The 25,794-nt window shown below is 42.6% G+C and overlaps 6 protein-coding genes and 1 long non-coding RNA gene across 13 annotated transcripts; 4 read left to right on the plus strand and 3 right to left on the minus strand.

The window, feature by feature from the left end:
• Positions 1 to 2,180: 2,180 nt before the first annotated feature.
• Positions 2,181 to 5,335, plus strand: LOC135586985 (glycine-rich protein 2-like). Of its 4 annotated transcripts, none has more exons than XM_065170355.1 (2): positions 2,181 to 3,018; positions 4,930 to 5,335. In XM_065170355.1, the coding sequence occupies exon 1, from the start codon at positions 2,294 to 2,296 to the stop codon at positions 2,945 to 2,947; it is 654 nt and encodes a 217-aa protein (XP_065026427.1). In that variant the 5' UTR covers positions 2,181 to 2,293; the 3' UTR covers positions 2,948 to 3,018; positions 4,930 to 5,335. The 4 variants fall into 4 exon arrangements, with proteins under 4 accessions (XP_065026427.1, XP_065026424.1, XP_065026426.1 ...); XM_065170352.1 differs by having other exon boundaries at positions 5,010 to 5,335; XM_065170354.1 differs by having other exon boundaries at positions 5,014 to 5,335.
• Positions 5,336 to 5,484: 149 nt separating this feature from the next.
• On the plus strand, positions 5,485 to 8,502 carry LOC135650773 (ubiquitin-fold modifier 1-like). The gene is made up of 4 exons (XM_065170356.1): positions 5,485 to 5,929; positions 6,015 to 6,112; positions 6,547 to 6,579; positions 8,230 to 8,502. The coding sequence occupies exons 1-4, from the start codon at positions 5,844 to 5,846 to the stop codon at positions 8,316 to 8,318; spliced, it is 306 nt and encodes a 101-aa protein (XP_065026428.1). The 5' UTR covers positions 5,485 to 5,843; the 3' UTR covers positions 8,319 to 8,502.
• Positions 8,503 to 9,285: 783 nt separating this feature from the next.
• Positions 9,286 to 11,900, plus strand: LOC135650772 (serine/threonine-protein kinase SAPK7-like). 2 transcript variants are annotated; one of them, XM_065170351.1, is made up of 9 exons: positions 9,286 to 9,920; positions 9,989 to 10,063; positions 10,182 to 10,283; positions 10,392 to 10,445; positions 10,507 to 10,599; positions 10,704 to 10,796; positions 11,048 to 11,152; positions 11,230 to 11,328; positions 11,388 to 11,900. In XM_065170351.1, the coding sequence occupies exons 1-9, from the start codon at positions 9,801 to 9,803 to the stop codon at positions 11,748 to 11,750; spliced, it is 1,104 nt and encodes a 367-aa protein (XP_065026423.1). In that variant the 5' UTR covers positions 9,286 to 9,800; the 3' UTR covers positions 11,751 to 11,900. The 2 variants fall into 2 exon arrangements, with proteins under 2 accessions (XP_065026423.1, XP_065026422.1); XM_065170350.1 differs by having other exon boundaries at positions 9,579 to 9,920; positions 10,377 to 10,445.
• Positions 11,901 to 12,718: 818 nt separating this feature from the next.
• LOC104000291 (probable sodium/metabolite cotransporter BASS1, chloroplastic) lies at positions 12,719 to 16,224 on the minus strand. The gene is made up of 7 exons (XM_009422299.3): positions 15,673 to 16,224; positions 14,682 to 14,822; positions 14,089 to 14,244; positions 13,891 to 14,012; positions 13,665 to 13,799; positions 13,432 to 13,492; positions 12,719 to 13,082 (listed from the first exon to the last, which is right to left on the minus strand). Exons 1-7 carry the CDS (start codon positions 16,207 to 16,209, stop codon positions 12,912 to 12,914), a joined length of 1,323 nt encoding a protein of 440 aa, XP_009420574.3. The 5' UTR covers positions 16,210 to 16,224; the 3' UTR covers positions 12,719 to 12,911.
• A 61-nt stretch (positions 16,225 to 16,285) lies between these two features.
• On the minus strand, positions 16,286 to 19,335 carry LOC104000531 (FHA domain-containing protein PS1-like). Of its 3 annotated transcripts, none has more exons than XM_065170348.1 (6): positions 18,989 to 19,335; positions 18,691 to 18,878; positions 17,432 to 18,604; positions 17,196 to 17,349; positions 16,745 to 17,112; positions 16,286 to 16,666 (listed from the first exon to the last, which is right to left on the minus strand). In XM_065170348.1, exons 1-6 carry the CDS (start codon positions 19,311 to 19,313, stop codon positions 16,415 to 16,417), a joined length of 2,460 nt encoding a protein of 819 aa, XP_065026420.1. In that variant the 5' UTR covers positions 19,314 to 19,335; the 3' UTR covers positions 16,286 to 16,414. The 3 variants fall into 3 exon arrangements, with proteins under 3 accessions (XP_065026420.1, XP_018675137.2, XP_018675135.2); XM_018819592.2 differs by having other exon boundaries at positions 16,288 to 16,666; positions 17,196 to 17,355; positions 18,706 to 18,878; XM_018819590.2 differs by having other exon boundaries at positions 16,288 to 16,666; positions 17,196 to 17,355.
• Positions 19,336 to 20,185: 850 nt separating this feature from the next.
• LOC135650704 (protein SCARECROW-like) lies at positions 20,186 to 21,885 on the minus strand. Its single transcript, XM_065170250.1, has one exon. It carries the CDS (start codon positions 21,668 to 21,670, stop codon positions 20,321 to 20,323), a length of 1,350 nt encoding a protein of 449 aa, XP_065026322.1. The 5' UTR covers positions 21,671 to 21,885; the 3' UTR covers positions 20,186 to 20,320.
• Positions 21,886 to 22,293: 408 nt separating this feature from the next.
• LOC135651839 (uncharacterized) lies at positions 22,294 to 25,395 on the plus strand. The gene is made up of 2 exons (XR_010501954.1): positions 22,294 to 24,972; positions 25,076 to 25,395. It is a non-coding gene; the product is annotated as an uncharacterized LOC135651839 (long non-coding RNA).
• The last annotated feature ends 399 nt before the right edge of the window (positions 25,396 to 25,794 follow it).

Genomic DNA, 25,794 nt, shown 5'->3' on the forward strand with positions numbered 1-25,794 from the left:
GCTAAATCCGTGGCAAGACACAGTTTGATATAATATTTAAGATCTCGACATATGGATTTAGTATTTTTACCTTTCGTTTGTCGGATTGAATTTGAGCTATTTTCATATTATATAAATAATTAGAATATGAGGGAATAATAACATTATCTTATATATATATATATATATATATATATATATATATATATATATATATATATATATATATATATATATATATATATATATATATAGTCAAAAGTAACAGAATTATATATATTATGAATCTGCTACTTAATACAAAAAATTAAAAAAAAGCTATAATCACAGGGAGAACAGAATCAATTATAGAGAAAAAGTATGCCAAAGAAACACAAAAATAATAAGAGCTAATGTTCCTACTAGTTGAATTTTTTGTCATTATTGAGCTCTATATAACATAATATCCCTAATTAAATTAAGAGCATCTATATCTTTATTTATAGTTTTTAGTAAATTTTTTACAAGTAAAATAATATGGAATCAGAATACAAAAACACCAAAACTAAAGATATCATTTTCAGTCCAATAATTAGCATGTGATTCTGGTAAAATGCTGTGGGAAGCTTCAAGTATGGAAACTCCAAAAAGTGCATCCACAACATCAAAGTTCCTTCTATTTGATGTTGGTAGTGACATCAATTTCTTGCACTTAATATCTAGTTATATAGCTGTTGGACATAAGAATAGTATTTATGGTATCTGAACCATTGGACATCAGTTCATGCAGTTAACATCATTCCAATCCAAACACTTTCACAAAGACAAATTTCAGAGTAATGACCATCATTATGATTCTTCTGTTCTCATATTATAGAATGATCTCTGATTTGAATCTTTCATGAATTGTTCTGATTCATGAACTAATAATAGAATGATATGATTTCATGTAGTATTATTGCACATTCCATTGCTTTCTTATGAGAACAGATTCATACAGAGAATAATCATTCTTCTTGCGCAAACAATGATCAATTGATTCACAAAGATAAGTTCATTCTTTTTACTGTATGATCTGTCGAAATCTATTGTTGTTGGAAGTTAGGCGTCGTCTTCAATCAAGCTTGAATCTGAAGCAAGTAACAATTAATTGGGGACACAAAATCCTCATCATCACTAAGAACATCAACACTTTGGTGTCAGCTTCTCACAAGATCCAAAACACATCTATTCCTTGAGGAGGAATAGGCTTGCTTTAATCCAAAGGTGATGCAGATCTGAACATATCTAATGCCCAAAGTGAATGCATATTTGTGCTTTTTAGATAAGATGTGATAACATCTTCCATTGAAGACTATCAAGCTGCAATTTTCTTTTGTGCATATCATCCATGACCTCTGCAGCAGCTGGCATCTCTGAGCAAATCTTCACATATCTTCTTACAGAGATAAATTGCCTTTGGATTAGGATGAACTGATGTATGAGTTTGATTCTATAGCTAAGAATAGCAACAAAGATGAGCATTCTGTACTCAGTTGTGATCTTGCAAATCTACAATTCTGTGCCAGAAATAGATTGACAGCAAACACATTCATTTGGTATCTCAAAATCTTGTCACTGTCACTTCCCTATCCAACCATGAAGAGCATTTCTTTCAGCAAAAGCTTATTCCATCACAGAATAATTCGAGTGTGAGCTTTTGTCAACAAGGATCTCATCCCCCATATTGGAGAAGGCAGAACCACTGCTTTTGTGTTGGCATTGGCTTCTATCAGTATCCTATCCTTCCATCAGCTCAAACCAAATGCTTGAAAGATGCATATTCTTCTTACATAGGGAAAGAAAAAACATATCCCATATTGATCTTTGAATGGTGACAGAATTCTTCTTCTTCCTGATCTCCTCAAAGTAATGCTTCTTAGCTTTGGGATTCTTTGAGCCACTTGCTCAGTGTCCATATGTACTGACTGCATTAGAGTGCATTCAGCCAAATTGCTCAGTGGCAATTTTAATTGATTGTGTCACATTTTATTCTCCACAAAAAAGAAAAAAAAAAGTGGTTTTGTATTTTTTTTGTCCTCTTTATTATATTTTTTAAGTGTTAAAAATAGAAAGAATAAAAAGGAAAATGAAAGGAGAAGTCGACAGTTAATACTGTTGGCGACGGGAAGTGGCGAAGAGGTGACTGTTTCGCTCCACCACCAGCTTAAGTATCTTATCGTGATTCCTTCCTTCGCGGATAAGGCCCGATCACAGCCGTCCGTTGTGTGAATAACCAGCGAAGAGGGAGACGGGAGAACAGAGAGCGAGGTTGGATCGGAGAGTCTCGATCGAGATGGCGCATGCAAGGCGGCAGACGGGGACGGTGATCTGGTTCAGCGGCGCCAAGGGCTTTGGCTTCATCGCGCCGGACGGCGGCGGCGAGGATCTCTTCGTCCACCAGAGCGCCATCCGGGCCGAGGGATTCCGGGCGTTGTCGGAGGGTGACGCCGTCGAGTTCTCCGTGGATCAGGCCGATGACGGCCGGAGCAAGGCCGTGGACGTCACCGGGCCCAATGGGGCGGCCATCTTCCTCGGCGGCGGCGGAAGGGGTGGTTCCGGCGGCAGGGGTAGGGCCGGGGGCGGCGGGTATGGGTATGGAGGTGGCTATGGGGGTGGTGGGTATGGGAGAGGGTGGAGGAGTGGTGGAAGAGGTGGAAGGATGGGCGGCGGCGGCGGCGGCGGTGGTTATGGTGGGGCCGGTGGTGGCGGATATGGTGGTGGTGGTGGTGGTGGTGGTGTTGGGCCTTGTTACAACTGCGGGAGAAATGGGCATCTAGCTAGGGATTGCAGACAAGGAGGAGGAAGTGGTGGAGGAGGCGGTGGAGGGGGAGGGAAGTACGGCGGTTATGGTGGTGCTGGTGCTGGTGCTGCTGGTGGAGGAGGAGGTGGATGTTACAATTGTGGAGAGCATGGCCATTTTGCAAGGGATTGCCCCAACGTCAATTGATGGATAGCTTCATGCACCCACAAAAAAGGGAAAAATAAGAAAAAGAATGGTTCTTGTTCTCCTAATTGATGGTATGTTTTCCCTTTCTTTTTCTGGTGAACTTTTTTTTGAGTTTTGCTGATATTGATCCGTAATGATGTCCATTTCTTGTTTTGATTTAACTATAAATTCACATCGTATGTATCTTCAATCATGTGATTAATGAAGTTATTGTTCTTATTAACCGAGCTTCCCCAATTGATCTCCAACTTTATGTGATGTTTTGCTTTGTGTACAAGTCGAAAGATTCGGTACAGGCAATTGCCTGTTCTGACTTATAGTGGCATGCATCTTACCATATAATTTTGCCTGCTCTGACTGTTGTCCGTTGTTGCCTGCTTAGAGAAAGGAGGATTAGCAGTAGATGGTGAAGAGGTCACGCAATGTGAAGAAAGAGAAGAAAAGTAGAGAGTAAAAGAAGAGATGAGGATGGAAGCAATCAGAAGAAAGGAAAAGTGTGTGACACTGAAAATAGTTATAACTTTATTAAGTTCTTTTAGATCTTTAGATGTCATGCCTAACAGTATGATTCTTATTGCACTTCACACTCCAGATCTGAGCCCCAGCAACATAAATTTGGGCTTTATATGTCATATGAAGAACTTTTGTATCTGCAAACTTTATACTTTTACTATCTACTACTACTACTACTACTACTACAATAATCACTTGTTGCTAATGTAGTATTACTATTCTATTGTGCAAGAATTCCTTTCATAGGTTTCACAACTGGAGGTGTCATAGCTGCAAGTGTTCTATTCTACACCTGCTTTTGTGTTTAACCATGCATTAGAGTTTCTGTCAGCCTGAGATATCAACTAGGCAACTTATTTTGGAGCACTTCTTTATCTTTTGGGCTCTACAACAGCATTAGATTCGCCTTTAATTGCATTGTCCTCTAGCAGAAAAACATTATCATGACTGTTGAAAACTCCATTTCTTTTTTACATTTTTATCTAAAAAATGAGTATCCAGATTTTGATAATAGTACAGAACCATCCAATATATCAGATAATAGCTTTCTTCATGTTTTGTGCTTGTTTAGAAGCATGGTCCATATTGTTGTCAGATATCTTTTCTATAAATATAACATTTTGTTTATATATGTGTTTTCTTCTTCTTCCATCTGACCTCTCTTCTCCAGTTCCTTGCTAGAATATTGTTGGTCCTACAACGAAAAATGTAAGGTTTTCATGTTAAATTGCATCTTTCAGATGCTACTTAAATGCCAAAATGCATGTAGATCACTAACCATGCATGCATATGTCATACTCATACCTTAGAGAATCCATCAAGTAATTTTTAACTTAATGAGAATTTATTGTCATGGAAGGAAACTTTATGCTGCAGCTTGTGACCACAGAACCATATTTGTTGTCCAAACTATACGATTTGGTGCATCATGGCCTCATGGATGCCCAGAGTATAAATTGCTGAAAGTACTGTTGGGCTAAATATTTTCTTTCCTGTGGCTTATTTAAAGTGATGCTCCAATTGCAACAGGAAATGATGACAAGTAGCATTAAACTAAAACATAAATGTTTCCAGAATGAACTGGCAAATTATTCGATGCTGCCGTTGCTTCTGTGAAACTTACCCCACAAACACTGGTAAGAGAATATGAAGTCTGATAGCTTAATCAACATATAAGCTTCTCCTCTCTGTCTTCCCTTGATGATTAAAGGGGAAGCCAAGAAATACTTACTCTGATCCATATCCAGCTGAAGGGAATAATTTGTGTGCAGTAACTTGTGCTTATATATACAGTGGAGAAACTGTGGATTGCCCTTTCTATGCTGTAAGGAACATCTTCCAAGCAGAAGCTTTGGTTAAGAGATCATGCTGAAGAATATGGCCTTAACCTCAAAAGGCTACTCAATATATTTTTATTCTTTATGGATTATATAAATTTCAAGTAACTATTCTGTTTTATACGTTATTAGCTGCAAGATTGAAGACTTCTTGTTTGGTATTTTGGTGGTGTTGACTGCAACATTATTGTCTTCCTTTATATGAAATGAAGACAGAAATGGGGTAAAGACTGGATCTTTGGTTGCCGGTTCAGCTCGAGGTATCTCTTCTTCCTTCGGCTCGAAATCAAACAGAAAGGGTAAAGGGAATCAAGACAATTGGTAGAACAGGTCAAACTCTGTGAGAGGAAAAAAGATGGCTACACAATACTTGATGAGAAATCAAGTTCTCTTGTGTTTTTTACTTTGATAATGCAGTATACTTTGATGGTCACTGAGATGAATTCATCTTTTGATTAAAGAGTTTGGAATTTGCATCAGGGGACAAAGTTGAGTATCTTTCTTTGAAGAAGTCATTGATAAACCTTTATGCTTTCGAGTCCCTCAGCCTCTATCTGCATCATAATGGGTGTACACAGAGACAAAGATTCCATGCGCAACTATATATTTCTTTGCTTTGCATCACATCAGGCATAAAATATTTGTGAGATTCGGCACTATGACTTAAAGATGAGATTTAGTGCTATTGAGTTTGGGTTGTGCGGATTTGAATCCAATAATAGGTTAAATAGATTAATTATATTGAAAATTGTAATTGTTCAAACCTAATTTTGGAGATAATTATATAAAATATGATTTTTTGCTTTTTCATTGATATTATTAACTGGAAAACCAACGCATGCAATTTTCTCAAGACGGATAACTTATAACGGTATGTAATTTTCAATATAAACACTATACCGGTTTTCTGTATATTATAACGGTTCTGAGCGATCGTATAAAGCGATCCGTTGTTCATGCCCCCCGACCTCGTTCCAGATTGTGTTCTCTCTCTCTCTCTCTCTCTCTCTCTCTCTCTGGGGCGATTCTTCATCGCAGCGTGAGAGATGGCGGCGGCGACGGCAGCAGGAGGTGGTGGGAAGGTCTCGTTCAAGGTGATCCTGACATCCGATCCGAAGCTACCCTACAAAGTGTAAGCCCCGTTTTCGCTTTCCAACTGTCGTCGCCCTCTTTCGATTCCTAGGTTGTTCTCCGCTAATCTGTCGATCGGATTTCAGTTTCAACGTACCTGAGGCGGCGCCCTTTACTGCGGTGCTAAAGTTTGCGGCAGAGGAGTTCAAGGTCCCTCCTCAGACCAGCGCCATCATCACCAATGGTAAATTCTTGTAGATTGTGATTCTAATCCTAGGTTGAAGAAACAGGTTGAATTTTGGCAGGCTTTGATGATTGTGTGAGAATCGTTAGATCTGAAGGTTCCCTTTCGTGTTTTCCAAGTGATTTGTCTATTAAGTTTCGGCACAGTTGCGGCCTTAATGCGAAATTAGACTTTAAGTGGAAGTGCTTTGTGTAGATTTCTACATTAAAGAGTTCTTTTTGTGGATGCTAAACAAAATGAAATATAGCTGTGGAGAATTTCTGTTCAGCTTTTTCTTCCGCTGCAATATAATGGATTGGAAATATTTTCTTTGGTAGATGTAAATGAAACCCACACAGTTTCTAGCTTCATGTCGACAATAATAATTGTACTACATTTTTCATAGGATTTATCTGTGCAGCACGTGAAATTCATGAACTTTTTCCCCTTTGCAGATGGTGTGGGAATTAACCCGCAACAAAGTGCTGGTATGTTGTGACCATCTTGACCTTTCCTTATCTGTCGATAGCTTATGTTTCCTTCACGGTTGTGCAATTTTCTCGTGACACTTTCACCTTGGCCAATGATAGTTGAAAATTAGCTTTTCATATTTTTTGTTGAAATCCGGCTTCAGGCTTGCCCATATATCAGTGTTTTACTTGTAGTCAAAGAATGATAATTTTAATGTTAGGAAGTATTTTGAGGTAATGATTCTTATTTCTTAGAATGCAAGAAGTGATACAAACAACGATGAATTATATCTTTTGGTTCTTTCTAGTTTGGACAGGTTTAGGATATTAAAGTTGGTTTACAAATTGTCACATCTGAGATCTTGCAAAAATATCAAGGTATCTGTGTTGTTGAAGGTTTAAGTAGGCACTTAAAGTGTATTTTTACTCCTAATCGTATATATAGCAAAATTATGTTAGCTTGCATAATTATTGAGTTTAGTGGTGGATTAGATTCACAGTTCTATGTCTTGTAATGGCAATCCAAAATAAGGGAGAGAGCTTGATGATATTTGATCCATTGATCTTTACTTGTACTTTCGACTAGTATGTCAGTTGGATGATGGATGTTAGTTACTATGGGGAGGACATAGAAAATAACTATCGAGAAGCTTCAAGACAATTGGTCAATATTCTCTACAAAGAGTGGAAATTGCAAAAGTAAATAAATGACCCAGCTCCTTTTAATAGTCTCTGTGCTAAGATGAACATACAGAAGATATGATATTTGATACTACTTGTTTACTTGGCCAATTTGTGTTAGTCTTGTTTTCAGTTCACACTTTCAAGTAATTCACAACAAAGGCCAATCTACATATACCTTCATAATTTGTCCTTTTAGTCTGCAGGAAAATTTATTTATTTGTTTCAAAAAAATATAAAAAATAACAAGTTATCAAATGGGCAGACCATTGAAGTTTCATTGTGGTGGCATAGTTCACAAGATCAGTTTCATTATTGGAGTTGGTTAGTGACGATTTGAGAAGAGATATTATAAACAGTCATTTCCTTGTATATGGACACTTTTGTGAGTTTTAGTTGTTCATTTGTTCGAACTGATCATTTTATTTAGAGTTAATTTGTTTGCTACTTGTATGCGGAAGGACACATGACTAGACCTTTCAAAAGAACCTGCAAGGATTATTCTACCGATCAAAGCTAAATAAGCAGCATTAGTTTTATTTTCTCTGCTTAATACCATCCTGATTAGTTCATTTCTTTTAGTATATGGAATATGGAACGTTGTTCTAGAGAGTGTAGGATTGAGGCAATGTAATTGCTCAACTCGTGTGCAGACAAATAACTGACACTTGATTGGTAGTCTAAGCATGTGAGGAATCGAGACCGAGGAATTGGCACTTCAAAGTGATATTTTCTTAAATATAAAGGTTGTCGTTACTTGATTTGTTGAACTGTTCCGGCGTCACTCGCTGACCCTTCAAAGAGGATCACATCGCCATTTGGTTCTGCAACCTCGCTTGAAGTTGTTCTTTCCCCTTTTTTGCTCCCAGAAGCTTGATTTTTCTTGTCACTTGTCATCATAATTGGCATTTCCTGATTCACACAAGAAATGTGATTTTGGGACATCAGATCATTATACACATCTGCTATTTGATATGCTTTATGCAGGTAATGTGTTTCTGAAGCATGGCTCAGAGTTGCGTCTCATACCTCGCGACAGAGTTGGAGGGAGCGTATCAGACGGCTACTGCTACTAATTTTTCAGCACTTTGGAGTCTGCCTCTGCGACTACGAGAGGTTAAAAGGCATCAATCATGTGGTAACTATATCATGGGTGCTCTGTAAAATCTATCGTAGAACGATTTCCAATATTTATGTATTGGATTATAGTAAAGAGTAGAAAATGCAACATGAGCCTAATAAAAATAACTCTTTACCTGATCTGTTTGATTGATTTATTTTTGAACAGTAGTCAGAGCTCCATAGGTAAGCAATCCTTTTCTTGTCCTTACTACTGCAACGTGCTGCTAGTCAACATTATGGCTACTCTTTATAATTTTTATTTTTATTGAAGTATTACTTCTTTTTGGTAACATCTGCATATTTTCACTTTCATTATAATATTTTTCCACGTTTATCCCTATCTTGCATAGTATTATTCTATTTAATGAGTGTTTATAATAGCCAGCTTCACCCACCTGCACACGTTGATCTCCTTCCTATTAATCAACTCGATAGGCACAACTTGCATTCTGAAGTCAACAATTACTCTTTTGTTTTTTGTGATTTAGAAGAAGAAATAATAATAATATCTATTTCATATAAAATAATAATAATAATAATAATAATAATAATAATAGTTTCCATGACATCGTCCACGTACGATCATGCATGTGCATGACCTGTCGGCAATGGTACGGCCATCTTGGCTGACCTAAGTCCGGGGGTTCAGTTACCCAACTTCCGACCCATGTGAGGCCTCTCTCACACACAAACCTGGCCATGTGGAGCCCATGGGTTACATCAGGGTTAATTGATTTTCCTCAATTAATAATAAGAGCCTTATTTTAGCGTGCTCTGATGTCATGCTGAGACTTTAAATTATATAGTAGTCCAGTCCACAAGCATAAGAATCAATATCGAGATCATCGGGTCCCCGTCAGCCCGGACAAATCGTGGCTTGATGCTTTAACAACCGTGCGTAATCAGCCCATCATGTGGGCTATCCTTCGTCAATCGCCGTCACTATCTCTCCATCACGAACGATTCATCTCTTCCACGTGTCTTATCCACTCGTTTTCAAGGAAGATATTTCGTGACGCCACGAATTGAACGGTCTACGAAATGAGATATGGACCAACGTATGGGTCCCGCATCGTTTTGCCCAACCACAAGTTTGGTAGGGGACGTGAGTCGAGTAATGCTGCTCGTGTAAAAAGGCGGCGGACGAGTCGCGTCTTGTCCGAGCTCAGCCGCTATTTTGTACTGCTACTACCCGTCTTCCCTCTCGCGTCGTTCGCTTTTCCCCTGTTATGAGTCGAAGGCAAGTCTTTGGGATAAATATGTCCAAAGTATTCCTCGCACCGCGTTCCTTTGTCCTCACGCTTTCTTCTTCCTCCTCCTCTTCTGGATCCTCTTCTTTAGAGCTTTCGAAGAACTCGTGATCTTTCACCTCCGATCGACCCGAAAAAAGGCGTCTTCTTTCGTGTTCTTAGGGTCTGACCTTGGCGGGAGAGATAATGGAGAAGTACGAGCTGGTGAAGGATATCGGGTCGGGCAACTTCGGCGTGGCGCGGTTGATGAGGGACAAGGTGACGGGAGAGCTCGTCGCCATGAAGTACATCCCCAGAGGCCACAAGGTCCAGTTTTTCTTCTCTTTAATCCCCTGCTTTTGGTGGTGGATGTCGTCTCACTTTGGGTCTCGCAGATCAACGAGAACGTCGCGAGAGAGATCATTAACCAGCGGTCGCTTTGCCATCCCAATATCATCCGATTCAAAGAGGTAAATGTGTCGGCATTAGCAAGTCCCTAAAATTGCCTCTGCTTAGCCTTTCATCTCTCTGTTTCACGACCAAAAAATGGTTCTTTTTTGCTTGTCCTGACCGTGATTTGAGCTGCAGGTCGTGCTGACGCCCACGCATCTGGCGATCGTGATGGAGTACGCCGCCGGCGGAGAGCTCTTCGAGCGCATCTGTCACGCGGGAAGATTCAGCGAAGATGAGGTTCCTTGTTCCCTCCCCCGTTGCTTTTTCTTCGGCCTCATGTTTCTGATTTCCTCCGCAATTTCGCATCAATCGCTGTCTCTCACCTTTCAGCTGTCGCTTCTACAGGCAAGATATTTCTTTCAGCAGCTCATCTCCGGCGTCAGCTACTGCCATTACATGGTAAATTCCCTTCAAACTCGCATCTTTTTCCCAAATTACTGAACCAATCGGTTGTTTGCAGCAAATCTGCCACCGCGATCTGAAACTGGAGAACACGTTGCTCGATGGCAGCCCGGCGCCGCGCCTCAAGATCTGCGACTTCGGTTACTCCAAGGTTATCCATCCTCAAAACCTCTTCCCCTTCACCTCAGAGCCAAATCGATTCGAATTTTCTAGTGAAGATCCCTTTTTGCATTCGTTTCTTGCATGGAAGAGCAGTCGTCGTTGCTCCACTCTCGCCCCAAGTCCACGGTGGGTACGCCGGCATACATCGCCCCCGAGGTGCTCTCCCGGCGTGAGTACGACGGCAAGGTCAGTTCCGTAATTTGATCCATCCATCGCTCTCCTCTGTTCCTTCCTCTCTTCTTCCTCCTCGTGCTGCGACGCAACCAGTACGTTGACGAGGACCGACGGTGGCGGAGAATGGCGTGTGGGGCCCTTTTGGCTGACACTTGACTTCCAGATAATACGGATTCCTGTGATGAATAGCTTTCCATTCTCCCTTATGATTTCGATTCTAGTAAATTGGCAAAGCAGATAGACATCATTGCCGGTCGGTGCAGATGGCTGATGTGTGGTCATGTGGAGTAACATTGTATGTGATGCTGGTGGGAGCGTACCCATTTGAAGAACCGGACGACCCCAAGAATTTTAGGAAGACCATGGCGGTATTAGCTTCATCTCCATCATCTCATTCCTGTCATCATTCTTCTGGTCTCAGTTGGACTGTCTTCTTCGATTGCAGAGGATAGTTTCAGTGCAGTACAGAATACCCGAGTACGTTCATATTTCCCAGGATTGCAGACAACTGATCTCCAGGATCTTTGTTGCTGACCCATCAAAGGTAAATCCTGAGTACAAGTTCCAGTGGCATCTCAGATCACTGAGTTGGTCTTTGTGCAGAGGATTACTGTGAGGGAGATAAGGAACCACCCTTGGTTCTTGAAGAACTTGCCCAGGGGCCTAACAGAGGTAGCACAAGCAATGTACTACAAGAGGGATGCCAGCGGACTTGCCTACTCTCTTCAAAGCGAGGAGGAGATAATGAAGATTGTTGAGGAGGCAAGGATCCCGCCGGCGGCGTCAACACCATTGACGGCAGGCTCGGGTTGGGCCAAGGAAGATGAGCAGGAGGAGGGCAAGCAAGAGAAAAGGGAGACCGAAGAGGAAGAAGAAGAAGATGATGATGATGAGTATGAGTATGACATGAGGGTCAAGGAAGTGCATGCCAGTGGAGAATTTCCAATGATATGTTTGGATCAATGAGAGAATCTTCGTTGTCTTATATGCTCCTAATTAATCTTATTGTACTGTTTATATCGATGAATGTTGATATGTTTGCAACAGATGAAATCGATCAATGTATGGTAGTCTTAATACCAAATGTTGTCTGATGCTTTGGAATGCTTGACCACAGCGATCATCTCCTACCTTGAACACAGCAGTAATCAAAATTAATGGCGTTGCTCGGTTCTCAGTACCTGTAGTTCTTGACGGACATCCCTTCTTTAGCTTCCGCCGATTCGCCTTCTCCTGTCTACTTGCGGCGCTGAGCGAGGGAGTCGGCCTTGGCACGGACGAGGAGAGCATCTTGGGCAGCCTTTTCCTTCTCCGGCCTTCCTCCCCACGGCTTCAGGCATGTGTTCTGCAGAGCTCAGGCGTAGGAGGAGACATGCCATGGGTTGGGGCTCTGGTTCATGTGCATTCAAGTTCGAGGTTGCCTCCACTTCCGACCGCCCACCGGAGAGGAACTGTTCAAGAGTGCATGCAAGAGCATCGATCATCATCACCTGTGTTAGGGAATCTAATGCAAAGATCATGATGATGGTTTAGTGCTGTAGCATGATGCCAGGAGCAGCAGGTGGGATTCTTCTGTGCAGGAGCTTCAAGGTGTACTCGGCAACCTGTTCCGGTGTGGCTTTCTCTGTGCATTCAGCGCCAGGGGTGAGAGGAGGATACCCTCGAACATGACATTGTTCTCAGCCAGGTGGAAGAAGACCTCAGCCCACACTTTCTGTACCACCTCGAAGGTCCTTTCGATTCCATGGCTTCCATCAAGCAACATCTTAGGCTCAACAACCGGAACCAAGCCATTGTCCTCCAAAGAAATTGAGAAGCTTGTCGGAGTAGGAGGCACCGACAATCGCGGTTTCCCCGTCCGAGGATATAATTGTCGCAATAAGCAAACAGCAAATATACATACAATTACAATCCTCGCAAATGAAGGAACTCTGTGAACCGAACAATTTTCCTCTATGGTAATTTAATTCTTCATATACACACAACACCCATATTTTCTTTAGAACAAATATACAATGAAGATAATTGACTGAGACTTGAGACTGTCCTCACTGGACCAGAAGCATTTTAATGAAATAAAGTTCCAACATTACGAAACTCGATAACAACATTGTCTTCATTTTTGTGTCAATCCTCGGTATCAGCATCAGAAGGGAGCCAGTATCGCCATACTGCACCGAGGGAGCTACCCATGATGTTCATGATAATAGCCGATAGCGCAGGCGGCAAGGCGACCAGCGGGGAGGAAAAGTGCGAAGTCGCTAAGACAACACCCAACGAACAGTTTTGCATACCGACCTGCGTGTGAAAAAGGAACCAAAATATTCTAAGAAAGTTTGGAACTGTCATCTTTATGTGCCTATTTGCATGAAGGATGATAGGATGGTAGAATAGTAACAACACTAGTGATAACTCTTCGATTGTATGCACTTACAAGAAAAGAGCTCATCTAGTAACAAAAGTTGGCAAGAATGGTAAACATGCATGAATAGTTCCTACTAAAAATCTACAAGTTGGACTTGAGTGCCTTTAAAAGGTTCATATTAACTTAATCTACAAAGTGAAAAGCTTTATTTACACTAAATGTTCGGAAGCTAGAGATTAGAAATTGACTAGGTGAATGTTCTGTTCTCAGATGAACAGATACCTCGATTGAGATTGCTCGTCGCTGTTTTTCTCCCATGCCACACATAGCTGCTGACAGGTATCTATACAAAAAAGCATACACATACTATCAGAAAGGTTCTAATCGTCTTTACTATGTTTAAGAAATTATCTTTTCAACTGGTTAAATAAATAAATAAATAAATAAGAAAATACATCTCCTGCTTGATGATAAAAATTTTCTGATGTATAATAAGCTTGAGGGAAAATCCATACCCCAACAAAAAGCCTGCAAAATGTAATAAAAACACTGCAAGTATCACAACACCCATATCTCCAGAAATTATGTCAGAACCACCAGAACCATTCAGAGTTGATGTTCTAAATCGCACCACATTTTCCGAGAACACACTGCAACATCCGAGAAACTTGTGTGAAGGACAACATGCAGATAGAAAAGAAACAAGAAATAGGCAACTAAGCAAATTTTCTCATCCCAGACCTGCTTGAGAGAAGCGAAGAAGCTAATACAGCAAGAAGGGGAGCAAATGGGATGATGGCTTTCACGATAGCTGGAAATGCACTTTGCAAATAAGATCCCAACAGAACCGGAGCAACAACTACCTAAAAGCAAAAAACACATTATTCCTGACGAAGGAAAAAGTAACAAAAAGAGATCGATGAACTGTTTGAATTTTACCTGGAGAGTACTGATGGACAGTCTAATGGCATCCACAGACACAAAAGTTCCAGCAAGAATTTTGGTTAAAAGAGGAGTAAGAAGTACTGCAGCAAGGGTGGTGCATACAGTCATCACGATGGCTAATGGCACATCTCCTCTAGCAATTAATGTCACCTGCAACACTATTTGAAAGAAGGATATTAAAGAACAGGAGAATTTTTAAAACCTGGGACTTCTCATCAGGTGATATATTTTTTTTCCTGAAATGCATAATTTCCTAATTTTATGCAACCCATCTACATCAGAATTACTTTATAGCAATATTTAAGAGAATAAAAAAAACTTGGATTATAGGAAAGATCATACACATGGGGCATCAGCATTGAAATATATAGGAAAATGATGATAGTGAAAGAAGAGAGGATAAAGAAGTTAGCAGTCTTGAGTTCATGAATCTTCTTCTCGCATAAAAAGAGCAAGAATGCTTTTGGTATTATGAAAGTTTTGTTACTGGATCATGAGAAATATGACAACAGTTTTAAGTGAAGAATCAGAAAGTAACTCTAGGGAAGAGCATTTCATTGATCTCGTCCAGAAATGAAATGACTTACCACATTGGATGCAGTTCCCGCAGGACAACAGGCGAGCAGAATTAGACCTACCGAAAGAGATGGTGGAAGACCGACTGCTTTGCTCAGTATAACTCCAAAAGCTGGCATAATTGTGTATTGAGCAACAAAACCCAACAGTATCTACAAACACAAACAGAAGAGAAAACAGTAAGAAAACATTTAAAGGGATGTCTTATCCATGAGTGCAGAAAATAGGTGGTGAGCAATCAGATAAAATCCATATTAAGCCAAGCAGATTCCGAAGATCTTAGCAGGATTTATTCTCCTATATCAGCAACTACATAGCCCACAGAAGAGAAGTTCTTCAAGTCATTTCTTTTCCAGATTAACAAACAAGCAGTCACCATCCAACTACACAAAGAAGGCCAAACAACATTTTTACTCCTCAGAATTCACATTTTGAGGCTAACTAGAAATCCGGCAGCAATTTTAATATCTCTCAGACGGTTGAAAGACGATATTGTCAGACTTCAGCAGTAGCTGCTTGTCCTCTTCCAAACATTAATATGCATTCCTACAATATCATTTTTCTTGAATTTTCTTGCCAAGTACTCTTGAACATGACCAATTCGTTGATATGGTGATGTGATACTTGGATCGATAATAGGTTTGACTTTGGACTACTCACAAAATTGTCAAACTCCAAACCATATTGCAAGTAGTAATCCTCTGATGTATCGCCGAGACCAACAAAAACGAACACATCACATCATTACATACTTTACTTGTCTGAATTTATACACAGTTGTGACTCTCAACCAAAACATAAGCTCTGGAATGACACCGTGAGTCAACTTAAGAGATCCATCAGGATCCAATTTAAAGATAAGCATTCGAGAAATTCCCTAACACAGATGAAGAATAAATCTTTTCAAGTTAGACATCCTGAATTCCAAAAAAAAGGAACATAGAAGTCAAAAGGGTTTGAATATTTTATGGTTCGTTCAATTATTCCTTTGTAATTACTCACAGAGAAAGGCCTTTCCTGGAAGAGTGCGAACAGGTCCTTCAGTTCCAGAGTGAGACCCGTAGCCAGCATGATAAAACCCAAAGAGAAGCTATAAGAAGCCGGCCCACGCTTCACGAACCAAGAGAAAGCCGACGGATTCACGCAGGCGACGGTCCCTCCGATGGTCACATAGAGAGGGTAGAGGCTGGCAGCGGTGGTGAGAACCTTCTTCCATCTACGATACCTCGGGTCGGCTTGGTCCGGGATGCCGGAGAGGGCTCTGACAGTGGAGCGCGTCGGGCGTCGATAAAAACCACACCTTGGAGGAGCTCGGTGGAGGAGCAGATTGGGGCGGGATTGATGGAGGAAGACCAACGACCGGAAGCAGACGATAGACATTGGAGGTGACGGGGGCACTGGGAAGCAGCAGAGGAGCCGACACGTGGGGCTTTTGTAGTCCCCGGGCGCCTTGGAGATAGTGTCGGGCGTTATCGGATCCGGGTACCATCTATCCTCGACCCGATCCGAGGAATGGACATTTGATGACGTGCATGACATCGTTCGGTTTAGAAACCTTTTAATCGGTTTGACATCGATTTTGATGGATATAGGAAGTCAATAAATTAGATTTTCAGATACTATTAAATTAAATTAAAAATGATATTACATAAAATAAAATAAAATATGCATAGATAAATTGACTCGAATGCATTTAGAATTGCATCTCTACAATCTTGAAGAGAGATTTGCTTCCTCTTTTTTGTCACTTGACTGGATTACTTTGTCCATACTGGGAATTATGCATCAGTATAAGCTTTAATCCTTTAGCAGCCTCAGCTGCTTTCCCTACTGTTCTTACAGGTTGACGAAGGAGGGGATTGTGGAGCAGCCCAACATCACTCGACGAACAACGCCACGTCGATCCTCTCGGACTGCTGCTCCCCCAGAGAAACCTGTTGGAAAATGGATTCACGAGACTTGCGCGGAATTCCTTGGGAGTCTCGCATAGCAGCCCCTGCAACGCGCACAAACCCAAGTTTTAGCTTCACAGGGCGAGGAGGAAGAAACCTCTCTATCCGAACTATATGCACACCTCTGCCATGGCTTTGATCTTCAGCGTAATGCTGTTGGATAAGAGGATGAATTGTTGGCCGTCATTCTTCGTTTTCTTGAACAAGAGCGCGCAGTCGAGGATGTGGTCTTCCGCGGTCGGAGAAACGATCTCAGTCAAGCTTCCGTAGGCGGAGAAGGATTTGGAGTCGGTGCCGTCGCCAAATGGTGATCGAGGTGAGGCAGGGGGGGTTGGCAGCACCGGCAGCGTCTCGGATGAGCTCTGAACATGAATCCACCAACTTGTGTTCACCATACACTCTTCTATCCATTGCAGTCCTTTGGATGCCATTTTTGTTGATTTGCTGAAGAGGCTCTCGCGCCGCTTGAGGCAGTCGAGTTCCCTTATGACTGCAAGACAAGAGAGCAGCAGCTGATGTTTAGCTGCATAAAGATGTTAGATTGAAACAGGGGAAGAATCAAGCTGAGCTTACCTATTCGTGGGACGATGAGGTGAGTCCCCTTTAGGCCTTCGAGGAGCTGCAGGGACCTTCTTGATTCTTCATCCAGAAAGCAATTTGCTTCGACCACAATGTTCCAGATCTTCCTCTCTTCTGCTTTGGGAATCACTTCGCCCATGGGTTGTCTCTGCAACTAAGGATCGAAATCAATCAAACATTTGGCTGACAAATAAATTCATGCAGCAGCAGTATCTTTCTAAAAAACTTACGGAAGAGCGATTCGGTTCACATTCTGAAGTCGGAGCATCCTTGGTGGAAGCACAGTTAACCTCCGAAGTAGCATCGCAGCTTTTCGAAGCAGAAATCTCCAGCAGAGTTTGAAAGGGAATCCGTTCCACTCTTCTCTTCAAGATCTCCTTCTCGATTCTCGCACAGCTACTGAAGGAAGACTCCTTCGACTTCGCAGATCGCGAGATGTCGGGCGTCAGATTCTCCTTGTCTGAAGGAAACGTGTTCTCATTGTCTTCAACCTTCATAAGAGTTCCACCACACACTTTCCTCGATTTCATATGTTTACATGAGTCTGGTGTCCAGTTCTCTTTGTCACCATAGAGCACATCTTCTTCCAACACACTTGAATTTGTGATGGAGTTAGAATGTATTATCTGCAGATCTTCCTGATATTTCTTTGACTTCCCAGCACAAGTGCTAGATTTAAAGATGTTACTCTTTGCTAGGTTCTCAGAGGAGGCTTTTCTAGCCCTCAAGTCACTGAGTACCTCATGTTTGCAGTTGTCTTCTTGAGCTGGCCGGACCTTATCTGCAACATTAGAATGTTCTGCAACACACCCAGATTTCTGCAGAACCCTGCTGGTCCTCTTAATCTTTCGGCTTGACATTGGTGTTACGTTCTCCTTATCTGAATCAAAATGTTCTTCTCTATCTTGACCATTTTCAAAGAGCACCCTGCAAAGTTTTTCCTCTCTCTGAGCTCGATCACAAACACTGTTATTCTCTTTCCCTGTACTTCCTCCGACCTCTGCATCAGGTCTTGTATTTGTGATTTTCTCCTTGCCCCTCCCCGTCTCGATTCGAAGGAAGCCAACAGACCTCGACTTACTCCTCCTTGACAAGAGGCTTGACGGAAAGCTCCCCGTCTCGGACCTCTCCAGGCTCAGGTGGTCCCCCTCGAATGGTTGCTGAACAGCAGATAACACCTGAGGAGACGAATTCTTGTCCATGGTTGGCATCGAAGACACAACGAACTCAGGCATCGGCAAGGCAGCAAAGAGGCTTGAGCCCTCTGCTTCGAGTATTGGGCTCTGTTGTTCCATCGTGGCTGGCAAAGGTGATGGATTCATAGATTCCGGCAAAGGTGGCGCCGAAGGTATCACAGTAGGCCACATTTCGATCATGTCAGTTAGTAACTCCTCGCAATCATCCTGTAAAATCCCAATTGAAGTAAACGGTTTTGCAGAGATCGAAAGGACAGAACTTGAATCTAGGAGAAGTGAAAAGATCGAAAAACCTGATTGGCTTCTACCTTGTCTTCAACCAATGGCTCCAATGGGTTATCCATCTCAAGCGCGCGGCTTGATGAGACCCATTGAAGCCTGTAAACCCTCGTCGAGGCGCCGAGCCTCAGAATGTCGCCATCTACCATGTCGACCGCCACGTTGGGCGGGATCTTGGTTCCGGAAACCCAAGTCCCATGAACTGGATACCGAAGGGAACCGAATCAACCACCGATCCCGAAACAATGAGAATAAGAGGAAGAAGAAGAGAAAAATATCGGGAATTGGAGGAGGAGGAGTAGGAGGACGCACCGGAGGAGAGATCGGTGACGGCAAGCTTCCGCAGCGAGGGAACGAGGCGGGCGGCGAGGTGGAAGCGGCTGATGCTGGGGTGATCGAGGACGACGTGACAATCTGGATGGCGACCGAAGAGGATCGGGCGGTCCTCATCGTCTACTTCTCCCCCACCTGGGTTAGGAATGTGGCCGCCGTCTCCGGCCGTCGTCGGATGCGGCGGATGAGGAGGGGGCAAGTTAAGGAAGAGGCGCTTTAGGATGCTGCCCTTCTTGAGGACGGAGAGGACGGCGATCTTGATCTCCTTCTCCTCTGATTTCGATCTCTCCTTGTCCCCCATCATGTCTTTCTTTCTTTCTTGTGTGTTGTTGATTCGGGCGTTTATTTAGAGAGGTGTTCGTGTGAAATGGGGATTTCAAAGCAGAGAAGCCCGTTGGCCGCCTCTCCAACGGCTACTTTGGTGTGACTGTAATGTTCCTTCGCACTTTGTCCGAATACTCGTTTCACCAAGACGTGCAATTGGAAGGCCCACCGTGTCCCATAAGGAAGGCAAATCATAAAACAGGTAAGTCCGCGGGTAACGTGGTTCCTTACCCACGAGCGAGAGCGCTACTCTATGTCCGGACCTGAACGTTACGACTTACGTGACGACAGACGGCGTTTGACCCATACGCCCTACGCTGACGTGGCGACACACCAACCTGTTAGAATAACGTATAAGAAGGCTCCACAGGCGGGCCCCACATTTAAGGGAAGATTGATTTAGACTCAAATCTTGACCCAAATCTATCCGATGAAGAAGATGGCTTTCCTTTGTTTTCTTCTTGTTCTTCCGTCAGGAAACTTCTTCAGTGGCTTTGCAATATATTCTTGTGGAGGAAAGAAAAGTTTGCTTTATCCTTCTCAAGTCAATCAAGAACAGCATCTTTACATACAAAATGAGAAGGAATCAATCATTTACTTTTCCTTTAAAGGAGTCATTGCAGTGCATGAATGTGACACGTATGCTGAGGAGATTTAGACCTGAGGTATATCTGCATCCTCTGCTCTTAAATCTTACCTAAGGTCAAGGATTCTCCAAGCACACTGTAACGAGGATGCCAAGTCTAAGATTTCACAGTGGTGTCCTGCAAATCTTGGTTAGGTGGAATCTAACTTGGATGTCGTACTTATTTGAATCGACTGCAGTACTCAAGAAAAAAAGGCAGCATAGGAACCATCTCTATCCCAACTACACACAGGAAAGAAATGAAGAAATCATGATGTAAACAAAACATTTTCTTGATTTAAGCTCTAGATCATGACATGTTCCAAAGTTGGCTTGGTTCATTTTGCTCACATGTACCCAGATCACCTTGTGCATTTCCATGCAGAGACTGTGATTAGATTTCTATCTTGCAAACACAAAGACAGTGTTCTTCCATCATCTGTCTCTGAAATGCCAAACCCGCTGTTGCTCACATGCTCTATGCTCGAAAACTGGCCCTTAATCTTCAGCAGCAGCTTTGCTTGGCTCACCGACCTCGAACTCAACTTCATTCCTTGGAACCCAGTGCTCTCCATCCTCCCCTTCCACGCACTTGTCATCTCACAGTTGCAGGTTATGGCGCTTTTGATCTCTCTCCCAAGATGGTTCTTCTCGATGCTCAGCCTCCCCAGGCTGTCTGCTGGGAGACAGTCATGCAACGAGCGAAACATGGCTGCAAAGTAGTTCAAGGACGACTCCACAAACCTCGCTGAGTAGCCTGCGGGGCGTTGGCTAATTTCTTTCTCTGCTAAGACTACGACGGAGGGATTCAAGGAGTGGATGGACATCAATGTCGCGAGCATCTCAGACGAGCTCTTCATGGTCTGCAGATAGAAGACCAAGTTCACGGCAAGGGTTGCGTTCTTCTCGATCTTAAGGTCACTGGTTGTCGAGCCTCGCAAAAGCCCATTGTACACGAACTCCAGATTGCTGCAGCTCTTCGAGAAACCGACAAGCCTCGTTTCAGTGTTCTTGAGCTCCTCCGTGCTTCTGCCAAACCCTGTCAAGTGCAGAGAGATTGGCTTACTCGTTGTAGCCTTGTCACAAAGGGATTGGATCAGAGAGGGCCACTGGAACCCGTAGGAGACGTCAAAATCGATCACATATAGTCTTCTGCCGTTTTGCTTCTCTTCCGCCTCGAAGGCTTCCACTATAGTCTGGTTGGCGGTGAAATGCGCGAACTGGTAGCACGGAGAAGCCCGGTAGAGCTCGGTGAAGGCAGTGAACTCCTCCTCCGGTGTCGGATGCGCCATGATTGATCGGTAGAAGGGGGAGCTATCTGTCAGAATCCTGGCAGCCAAGCCTTCGGCGAAGTAGGCCATGACTCGTTGCATCGGATGGCCATGCAGAGAAGCATGCTGGTACAGGTCGACTATGGCGTCGATCGCTGCGTCTGCATGATCGGCGTCGATCGCTGAGGCGGCGAGCAGAAGCAAACGAGGCAGTTGTTCGTCCGTCGCGTCTTCCTGCCCGCTTCGCTTGGGGTCTTCTCTCAGCATACGCTCTCTCGCTTGAAGCAGCACCAAGAACTTCCCATCATCTGCATCTTTCGCCTTCACATGGCATGCACCGAAACCGTCCCTCGCCTTCCTCTTCTTGATAGCATGAGAACGCCAAGCGCGGACGTTGTCGTCTCCTTCCATTCTCTGAAGTCGACGAAACTTGGGAGACATGAGGAGGGGGAAAGGAGAGTAGGTATCTTCTCCTCAGGTCATTTCTCTTTTCTCAGATTTCGGAATTCTCGCGTCTTGGATTCCCAGCTTGAGACGGTGGGCTGCTTTATTCTCTTTGGTTGGCACCGCCTCTCCCCCTTCTCTTTTCTCACTCGATCTGGTCTCAGTGCGTGCCTGACGGTGGTGACAAGGAGCGAGACAGGGAAGTGGTTGGAAGATTGGAATGGTTCAAAAGATGCCATGAGGCAGTCGGCAAGGAACAGAGTGAGGCGGACGCAGGAGGGCGGAATCATCGCTTGGTTTGACACGGCTTGTCCTCTTGTCCCGTTTCCCAGAAGCGATATCGTGTTCATTCCCTTCCTTTTGTTCCAGCTCGACGCTATCAGATGAAGAAATGTTTCTGCCCAGGCTCTTTTCGCACATGCGGATCGGATCCGGAACACAGGATCCGATTTCTTTATCCATCCCGTGTCGTGCTATAGTGTGACGAAGGTCCCTCGCTAACCGTCCATCGCTTTTTTTTCAAATCTGAACCGTCCATTATTTCGAGTAAAAAATAAATACAAAACGTTGATTTGATCATCAGATAGGTGGACGGTTGAGATTATGGTACAAGATGAGATCAGACGGCTTTCTGCGGTTGCTATATATATCACAGCGTTTGCGTTCGTATGTGAGGAGGGCGAGAGAGAGGCCGCGACGGCTCTGGAAGCGGCGGATGGATCTGTGAGGAGATGAGGAACCAAGCGATCTCTGATATCCGTGATGCATTCCACGATAGTTTTCAATCTGAGATCCGCAATCCGTTGCTCGAGCCGTGCGTCCTCCTCTCCTCTCCTCGGCCTGGTGATGGAACTTTTGAGTATTCTCTCTGAAGGCCGCTCCTTGTTCGCCTATTTCTCCCCTATGAGTTGTCGAGCTCCGGTCATGTTTCTGATGCCTGGAAACCCTAGTTTTTTCTTCTATTGTTATATCTCGTTTTCTCGTATCTTGCTTATTGCTCTCTTTTTGTGGTTCGAACTAGAGATTGCATTATGTTGGAGATTAATTTGAACCTTCTTTAGGTCTTTGTTGTCTGAAAAACCTAGTTAGTTACTTGCAGAGTCTAGATGTGACTCCGAGATTGTAATCGGTCGTCACTACCCCAAATTTTGTGTTATTTCTTGGATTTTTCCCCATTTTGTACGGTTCTCTTCTTATTGTTGGATTTAAAGTTCTATTTGTTTGTATTATTCTTAATGTTTCAGAGTTTTGGTGGCTTTATACCTCCTCTTTTCACAGCTATACGATATGTAGATTCTATTCTTAATGTTTGAAAGTGTTGTTGGCTTTGATTTTGATACTCTGTGCTTTCTTTTGGGTTTAAAAGTCCAAGTTTTTTACTGAGATTTAAATGAGAAATCAAAGTTCGTGAAACAATAAATGGATTTTTGCTAGACATCATGGAAAAAGCTGCTGTACAGATTCATTTTTTCTTGCTTTACTTTCCATGAAGTGCCTAACAATGGTGGAAGTATCTTCAGATGTCCCTATATGAGACTTAGTGAAACACAAGTGGATATGGAATACTTTTGTAGGGAGCTGCAAATTTGACTTGGGACTTCGCATGCCTTATGATTTGGAAAGTTATGACATATGCTGTTTCTGCTACTAATACCACTGGCTACTGCTGTATTATTTTGACCAAAACATGGTTATCCAACAGTTAAAGAATTTTTATGTCTCAAATATCTGTTAATTTTAATATAAATAACTTCTTTGTTTTAATGTCACCAGAAGACCATAATCTGTACATATGCTCACTATTCTCTGTTAATCCTGTCCTTAAGAATATAGATATGTCATTCCTTCTGATAAAGAAATCATTTTTAGTTGTGCTTTCATATGTATTGGGGTCAAACTTTGAAATGTTGTGCCTATGAAATGCGAAGCCCAAGATTCGGTGATTTTTAGAATTGTGATTCTACTCAACACTTTTTTTTCGGTTATATTGATGCCTCTATATCAGACACTTGCTTTCAGTGGCATATGGTAGCACCAGCGCCCATGGATATGCAAGTTTATAGCTTTCTAGGTGCCAGAGATTTTGTGAATATGGTCGTGATGCTTGAATTTGAGTACCTTCTGGTCAGTGACATTGATGTATGTGGTTCTATTTGCTTATGACATATCTAGTATATAGTTCTATTTGTGTTGTTTGACTGATCTTGCAAAGCTACTTTCATCCTGTGTGGAAGTGGTAACATTTTTAGTTTATAGTAATCTCAAGATCAGTGCAGGTTTTTCAACTTGGCGAATATGTTCTTCATTAGTTCTTATACTTCCTTTTTGTTGACACTTTTTTTTTCTTGTTTAAGATTTTGTTGATTTACCAGCGAAAAGCTTGCCCGAGTTCATTCATCAACGACTCCTTTATATTACTTAACTTTTGAAGTGCCTAGCCTTAATATTAGAGATGCACCCAATTTATGATTCATACCTTTGAGCATGATATATAGCTCATTTAGATGCTATTCAACTAATGCAACATGGTGATCAGGTGTGGTGCACCTGTTGATTTTTCATGGCTGCAACATGCTATGACTTGAGAAAAAGGAAAACTAGGAATCTATGTGCTTACAAGTGAAATGTGATGCAAATTGCTATACAACCTTTCTTTTTTTTTACTCAGTCGCAACTTGATGCATAAGACCTTGAGCAATAGACCTGTATTACTCAATTTTAAGAATGCTATTTTCAATTGTAAGAAATCATACATCAAGAAAATGGTGGGACTTTCAACCTTGGTCCCTCTTGTAAGGACAGTGCAGTAGTAGTTGGCTGAATCCATTGAGAGTCAAGCCGCCATCGGATATCAGACCATATAGATTGATTTTGGCAATATTTCTCTCTTTTATATTTGGTGATACTGGATTGGGCCATGCAGATTTCCAAAACAAGGTTTAAAACCTTGATTTGAAATGGTTCTGTAAGATAGAAGTTTGTGTTGTTTGCATTGCAGAAAATGCCCCAGCAATATCCTCCTGCATCTCATTGTGTCTAGTAGGCCTGATCATATGTTTTGAATAGCTCATATTTTATGGCACTTGATATGATGTCTGTAATGGATGGTTAAATCGAGGCTAACCAGGAAAAGTATGTCTAAAAGTCAACACTGTGGGGCTGATCCAGGAAAAGCAAACGATAAGTTTTGTATTCTGTTGTAGCTGTGAAAAGTGGATGCGGCTGAGACCAATTAGGTTGGCGTTGCTGTGCCGATTGCAGTCGACATCAAGAGGGAGTAGCATCTACCAGAAATCTTTGTAATATCTTATTCCTAGTGTCAAGTTCTTTTCATTTCAGCAAGACTGTTGACTTTGGTGGGTACTTTCTACCTGTTCATTGACTTCAGCTCCTGCTATGCAGGTCTCTATTGGGCAAAGATGGATTCACAGCGTGCCTTTGTTCCCCAACATGCATTACAGGACTACAGGAGATGATGAAGACGACTCGAGGCAGGCCGTGCTTCTGCCGAGCCCGCAAAGGGGCACCGTCACCTCCATTTCAGAAATCGTGTTCTTGCTCAACTGTTTCATTTGTCCTTCCAATTGGGTATATGATCTGTAAATGATGGCTATCTGTGACCAAGCAGTTGCCATAATTGCTCTAATCATGGAGCTCAAGACAATCGCGTGGAATCCACTTCCAAATAATTCGACAAGAGAATACATGTTCATTACCATTTATTTTTGTTTTCTATTATTTTGTTCAGTAACATTTGTTCGAATGATAAATGAAATGATGAAAAGCTAAAGTTGAACGCATCAAATCATCCACAGGGCCCGGAGGAACTCTCAGATCAAATTTGGCAGCGGCGAACACCCGACCCATGAGACAAATCACCTGTCATCCCGGTACGAGACAAGCACTCCGCTGCGCCAACCACAATAAAAGCAGGGAGACCGAGATGAGAAAAGACAGAGAGAGAGAGAGAGAGAGGAATCTCATCGTCGCGGACGGTGACAACATGATATGAGAGGAGGTGGGGAGGTCAGAGGGGGCACTGTCCCTCCCCACGTGTCTGGCGTCGTACGGGTCTGATCGGAGATGTACGCCCGCCTCCCGGTGGCTTTGATGGGCGCGCA

The sequence above is a fragment of the Musa acuminata genome, chromosome BXJ3-10 (assembly GCF_036884655.1).
Source record: "Musa acuminata AAA Group cultivar baxijiao chromosome BXJ3-10, Cavendish_Baxijiao_AAA, whole genome shotgun sequence".
NCBI classification, from domain to species: Eukaryota; Viridiplantae; Streptophyta; class Magnoliopsida; order Zingiberales; family Musaceae; genus Musa; species Musa acuminata.

Coding starts and splice junctions, on each gene's coding strand:
- LOC104000531 (XM_018819590.2), bottom strand. CDS start 19,313: ATGATGGGGGACAAGGAGAGATCGAAATCAGAGGAGAAGGAGATCAAG. Junction 18,879..18,988: donor CGTCACCGATCTCTCCTCCG/GTGCGTCCTCCT, acceptor TTCGGTATCCAG/TTCATGGGACTTGGGTTTCC. Junction 18,605..18,690: donor ACAAGGTAGAAGCCAATCAG/GTTTTTCGATCT, acceptor GGGATTTTACAG/GATGATTGCGAGGAGTTACT.
- LOC135586985 (XM_065170355.1), top strand. CDS start 2,294: ATGGCGCATGCAAGGCGGCAGACGGGGACGGTGATCTGGTTCAGCGGC.
- LOC135650773 (XM_065170356.1), top strand. CDS start 5,844: ATGGCGGCGGCGACGGCAGCAGGAGGTGGTGGGAAGGTCTCGTTCAAG. Junction 6,113..6,546: donor CAGCGCCATCATCACCAATG/GTAAATTCTTGT, acceptor TCCCCTTTGCAG/ATGGTGTGGGAATTAACCCG. Junction 6,580..8,229: donor TAACCCGCAACAAAGTGCTG/GTATGTTGTGAC, acceptor TGCTTTATGCAG/GTAATGTGTTTCTGAAGCAT.
- LOC104000291 (XM_009422299.3), bottom strand. CDS start 16,209: ATGTCATGCACGTCATCAAATGTCCATTCCTCGGATCGGGTCGAGGAT. Junction 13,800..13,890: donor TCTTCGCTTCTCTCAAGCAG/GTCTGGGATGAG, acceptor CGGATGTTGCAG/TGTGTTCTCGGAAAATGTGG. Junction 13,083..13,431: donor GACGAGCAATCTCAATCGAG/GTATCTGTTCAT, acceptor TTTCACACGCAG/GTCGGTATGCAAAACTGTTC.
- LOC135650772 (XM_065170350.1), top strand. CDS start 9,801: ATGGAGAAGTACGAGCTGGTGAAGGATATCGGGTCGGGCAACTTCGGC. Junction 10,284..10,376: donor GAAGATTCAGCGAAGATGAG/GTTCCTTGTTCC, acceptor CTCACCTTTCAG/CTGTCGCTTCTACAGGCAAG. Junction 11,153..11,229: donor ATTTTAGGAAGACCATGGCG/GTATTAGCTTCA, acceptor CTTCGATTGCAG/AGGATAGTTTCAGTGCAGTA.
- LOC135650704 (XM_065170250.1), bottom strand. CDS start 21,670: ATGTCTCCCAAGTTTCGTCGACTTCAGAGAATGGAAGGAGACGACAAC.